Here is a 5,088-nt window from a genome sequence, read left to right on the forward strand (position 1 = left end):
TTTACACATTCCTTATGTTCAATTAATTTTTTGTATTCAATACATATTTTATTAATTTGTAAATCGCTTGTGTATGTTTAAATGTCATTCAATTTGATTCATGATTTTATTGTTCCCTTTTTAAACAAAAATTGTTTTCACGTTGTTATAAATTTACATAATATTTCTGATGCAGTGAAAACCTAAATCAATAATTTAGAAGATTTTAAATAGATAGTATTTCATAACACAGTACATACCCTTTTAACAGTATTTTTAGTATAAGATCACAAATTAGTAATGCGTAATACGCAACTGTCTTCATTACGCAACATAGTTTATACATTTTAAAACTACTCGCATACCCATCCATTCAGTTACTATACTCAAGGATTCAAAAATAAATTTTATTTCGTAAAAATAAGAAATGGTATCGTGTTGAATTACAAATATAAATCCTATAGTCTAAATTTATGTACAATTACATATCTACTATGAATGTCAACTAAAAACTCAAAGAGTATATTTTATAAATGTTGACGGAGCAAATAGGATGATGTATAATTATCTTATGTTTAACAAAGAGATAGAACAGTTGAAAATGTGGAAATGTGGTCATTCAAAAAATTTAGAACTTAAAAAGTTTATTTTTAATCTATTATGGTATCTTATGCTATTCATGAAATTTTAGAAGGCTTTGACTTAGTAAATGTTTTTAGATTGATTTTATTTATACTTACATCTACCTTATCATTACCGTAAAAAGTACTTATAAAGTGAAACATCTACTATTTTGTTAATTATACAGAATTATGTATATGTAACTGATTTATATATTTTGTACATATTATCAAAATATTAGACCATATAATACACTATTCAGTAATAAGAGATGCAATGAAATAGTTTTAAAAATTATCCATTTTTATGTCAAGGCAAGAAAGCACTTCATATTAAACAAGACTTTTAATGTCAAAGTATTAGCAACAAACTATCATCCTTATATGCTCCAATTTATCAGTCTGCCACCAATAGCCAGCACTAACATTCTTTGTATATTATTTGAAGTAACTGGTATTGATTACCATTGAATGTCCATTCGAAATTCACAGGTTTATAGAATTACATAATTTTACATAAATTCACATTCACTCATCTGTTTCCAGAGATTATAACAGTTCATAACATTTAACACAATTCTCACATAGTTGCTTCGGTTTTAAGACGTTTACAAGATTTCGTTGCATCCTCCTGCAGAACACAGTCATTACTTTCTTCCGTGGGTACAGATGGTGACAATGACCTTTTAGCAGTATATATTTCAGAAATATTACTGTTCGTTACGTCATCAGTCGACGGTTTAAATCGCACTATTACAGCTGTCATATTGTCACATCCTGTGCCATCTCCACAGGTGTCAGGTGCAAGACAGTGGTCAAATAGCTATAATGTAATACTTTGATTAGTATCTAATATAAACTACAAATTAAGATAAGAGAGGAAATAATCAACATATGTTTTCTACCTCTTCACAGATTTTTGACAGCTTATCATAATTGTATGTCAAACGAGTATGAATAAATTGTACAACATCTTGACTTGACATGAAGTTCCAAATACCATCACAAGCAAGTATCATGAACTCATCTTTTTCTGGTTCAACTGCAATATGCCTCACATCAGGAAGTGCAGAAATCATTTGTTCTTGTGGTGGTACATCTACATTTTGCTTGTAAGCATGGTCCCCAAGTGCCCTTGATAAATTAAGGCCACCATTTACTCTACCATCAGCAGTAACTTTTCCACCAGCTTTTACAATACGTTTCATTTCTGGTTCATCTTCAGGTTTATGATCTAAGCTAAGTTCAATTGCCTGACCATCTCTACATAAAACACAACGGGAGTCTCCAGCATTTGCCACATACAAGTCATTGCCCTTTAATACTGCAACTACTGCAGTACATCCACTATCATAACCTGGCTGTATAAATTAATGTCCTATGTTATTTAATTTTTAAAAAAAAATGAAAGTATAATTATTTTCACAGTATTGTGAATGGAAATAGTATATTTCATTATAAAAATATTTCTAGCATTTTCTAATAGTATTTATAAATATAATTTGTAAAGGAAGTGTCATACCTCTTCTGTATCCACCATAAGGGCTCCATTATCTTCATCGTCATCAATATTACCATCTCCATCTTCATCTTCCTCATCTTCGTCTTCATCACTCTCATCTTCGTCAATATCTTCTGTGTCATCTTCATCACTAAAACTGTATAGTAAAAATATAATATAAAATTCATATTGGTGATTATGACTTTACATAAAACAGAGTTTTTGTGCTTTTAAAGTGTTTCTACCTATCTGGAACTCCATCAAATGTTTCATCAGTTTCATCATCATCTTCTTCAGAATCCTCATTATCTTTTTTAAGTAGAGTATGATATAAAGTAACTGGTTGAATTCTTCTTCTACCAGTACTGGTTATTCGTTCTTGTTGACCTGCATCTCCATTTTCTAACGGAATGCATGAACTGCTTGATACGTTATCACCCCCACCCTTACTACTATCTGCATCTCCAATTTGCTTTGATTCTGCACCATTTAATTCTACTTCATTTACATTTGATTCTGCACATATAATTTTACCAGGGCTCGAAACCTTCTTATTTATATCTTCTGAACTATCAGGCATATCTGCACTTTTCATTGGTTCTATATCCACTGTTGATCCCACTGGTGGTGATGCATGTACATTTCCATTACTAGTAGTTGAATCAAGAACTTGTTCAGCCTCATTGTTTCCAGGGCATTCTGATTCCTTTCTTTCTATGGAACTAGACAAAACTGACCCACATGGTTGGCTAGAACTGCTCACATCAGTTTCATTTGTATTCCACGAAGATGAAGATGATGAGCACCCTGCACCAGATGATGTAGAACTTGCTTTTTCTCTACCTTTTCGACCTCGTAAATAAGGACTTGCGGAACAAGCTCGTTTATTGCATTTCTCATTTTTCAGGTTTTTTATAGTTGGAGTTGATTCTGACTGATATTTTGCCATAACTTCTTCCAGTGGCATTGTTGCCTCCATACATAGATTATTAACATTTTCTTCTTCATCTATGTGCCATGTAATGTATGAAGACAACTTTATTAAATATATCTTTTTACAAAAAAATAGGTGAAACAAACTAATAATTATAAAGCATAGTAATTAATGGTAAAGTTTATATGAATATAATTCATAAGCAAATGTATTTTGAGTATAAAAAGAAACGCACCAGATTCATTTAAGTCATCTTTTTTTTTGTCTGAAGTAGATGTTCCTGCAAGCTCTTTAAGAATACTAACTACTTCAGGTTTTTCAAGTGTGGCATCGAAACCTAGAAAGGCATCGATCAAAGCTTGTCTAACGTCTCCTTTTTTATATGCATCAGTTTGCTTAATAAAATCTGGGAGATTACGTGCACAGTAAGTTGCTACTTCATGGCCACCATGACCATCATATACAGCAAACAATGAAATATTTTCATCAAAATCTATGCAACAATTGTGTGCATCCTACAAAGGAATAATTACTTTGTGAATGGATATAGAATACAACTTAAATACATTCTAATTAATATAGATGTAAAAAATTTTTTTACGTTACATCTCATACATATTTAATACTATAACTGACTTTATAAATATTGAGCAAAATGTCAGGGTGCAATGTACAATAAAATTATTGTTGACTTTAATACTACATACATGCATATTTTAAACACTGGTAAATAAATGTTTTTAATGAACAAGATATATTAGGGAATCAATAATAACACATAATAGATCATATTGTATTATCAAAATATATACTCTAATATTTCCTAATTGCTTTATAAAATTTTGTGTTTGTCACACTTTATTATTCAAAAAGTAGCTAAGTTAATCTAACAACAAAAAGTTACAACGCTAACCTCACATGGATAACTAAATACTGTTCTGGACAGAATAAGATTGACAGTTATATTTCTTATTTATTTTCAAATTGCAAAATCAAAGAATAATATGAAGTTTTAGATATTTGTATTAAAAGCAATAACAAGTTGTCACATTTGCATAGAACACAGATATATTGATAGATGATAAAAATTTTCATTTCCAGAACAATTTTGAAGTACGATGATGAATACAAACTTTGTAACAGTACTGTTACGTTCACACACGAAACGTCGAAGTATTCTTGTTACATTCAGCATTGTATTTTTCGTTCCCGAATCGAACAAGCCGAATTTCGCGCTTCGAGATATGGATGAATTACGTTTGCAATGAATCGGAATGGATGTCGTAATACTCTGGCGAAACGGTGAACCGGCAAACCGTTCTCTGACCGAAACGAAACTGGGTAACGGTGCACTGGCCGCTCAAGGGTTTTAGCTTACCTCTTGACTAATTCGCCAGCCTTGCATGGAACTCGCGCCGAATGCGACATTCTTGCCTACTTCATCGCTTGACACTTTCTTTGTAATCGGTTCTGACAAGTATGCACCCATTTTCGTTTAAACCGGCGATCTTTCTGTCGATTTTCTGGCGTCCGCGTAAATATCACAATATCTCGGTGAAATTACCATTTACAAGCGCGGTGTACAGTCGTTAACTAGCCTCCATGACCGGTTTGGGTTTCTGTTTTCACTACGCTGCTAGCTCCATCTAGTCCGCCACTTTTCTTTCATGCGCACTGCGTTTTCGCGCCAAACTTTCGACGATTTTTCGTTGCTATGAAATGGTGCTCTGTGGTGGGTGTGTGAAAGTGTAACATTTTGAACGCACTAAGATATTTTCGAATAATTTTAAAATATAATCAACTACGAATGTACATAATTTAACATTTCTTTTACTTGAAGAAAATTCGTACATTTATTAAAAAAACAAACAGTGAATTATAAAGTAATCAATCAAGGAACGAAATTGCTATTTCCAATAATTTAGATTTTGTTTAATGTTTCAAAATCAATAACTATAATACGAAAATGAATTTTTGAGTTCATGTATACATATAATCTCATATCTGTATTTGTTAACTTTGATAATGAAATGAAGAGAAATATAAATAGAAAT

At 31.6% G+C, this 5,088-nt stretch overlaps 1 protein-coding gene across 1 annotated transcript; it reads right to left on the reverse strand.

Moving 5' to 3' along the window:
• Window positions 1–1,179: 1,179 nt before the first annotated feature.
• On the reverse strand, window positions 1,180–4,631 carry LOC108577696 (probable protein phosphatase CG10417). Its single transcript, XM_017940887.1, has 6 exons — window positions 4,413–4,631; window positions 3,270–3,549; window positions 2,346–3,108; window positions 2,122–2,257; window positions 1,505–1,960; window positions 1,180–1,422 (listed from the first exon to the last, which is right to left on the reverse strand). Exons 1-6 carry the CDS (start codon window positions 4,521–4,523, stop codon window positions 1,180–1,182), a joined length of 1,989 nt encoding a protein of 662 aa, XP_017796376.1. The 5' UTR covers window positions 4,524–4,631.
• Between the last annotated feature and the right edge of the window lie 457 nt (window positions 4,632–5,088).

The sequence above is a fragment of the Habropoda laboriosa genome, unplaced genomic scaffold (genome assembly GCF_001263275.1).
Source record: "Habropoda laboriosa isolate 0110345459 unplaced genomic scaffold, ASM126327v1 scaffold786, whole genome shotgun sequence".
In the NCBI taxonomy this organism is placed as follows: domain Eukaryota; kingdom Metazoa; phylum Arthropoda; class Insecta; order Hymenoptera; family Apidae; genus Habropoda; species Habropoda laboriosa.

What these genes read in the sequence shown, in the direction of transcription:
- LOC108577696 (XM_017940887.1), bottom strand. Translation starts at nt 4,523, where the DNA reads ATGGGTGCATACTTGTCAGAACCGATTACAAAGAAAGTGTCAAGCGAT. An exon ending in GCTGGCGAATTAGTCAAGAG is followed by an intron (nt 3,550 to 4,412) that starts GTAAGCTAAAAC and finishes ATTCCTTTGTAG; the next exon opens with GATGCACACAATTGTTGCAT. An exon ending in AGATGACTTAAATGAATCTG is followed by an intron (nt 3,109 to 3,269) that starts GTGCGTTTCTTT and finishes CATGGCACATAG; the next exon opens with ATGAAGAAGAAAATGTTAAT.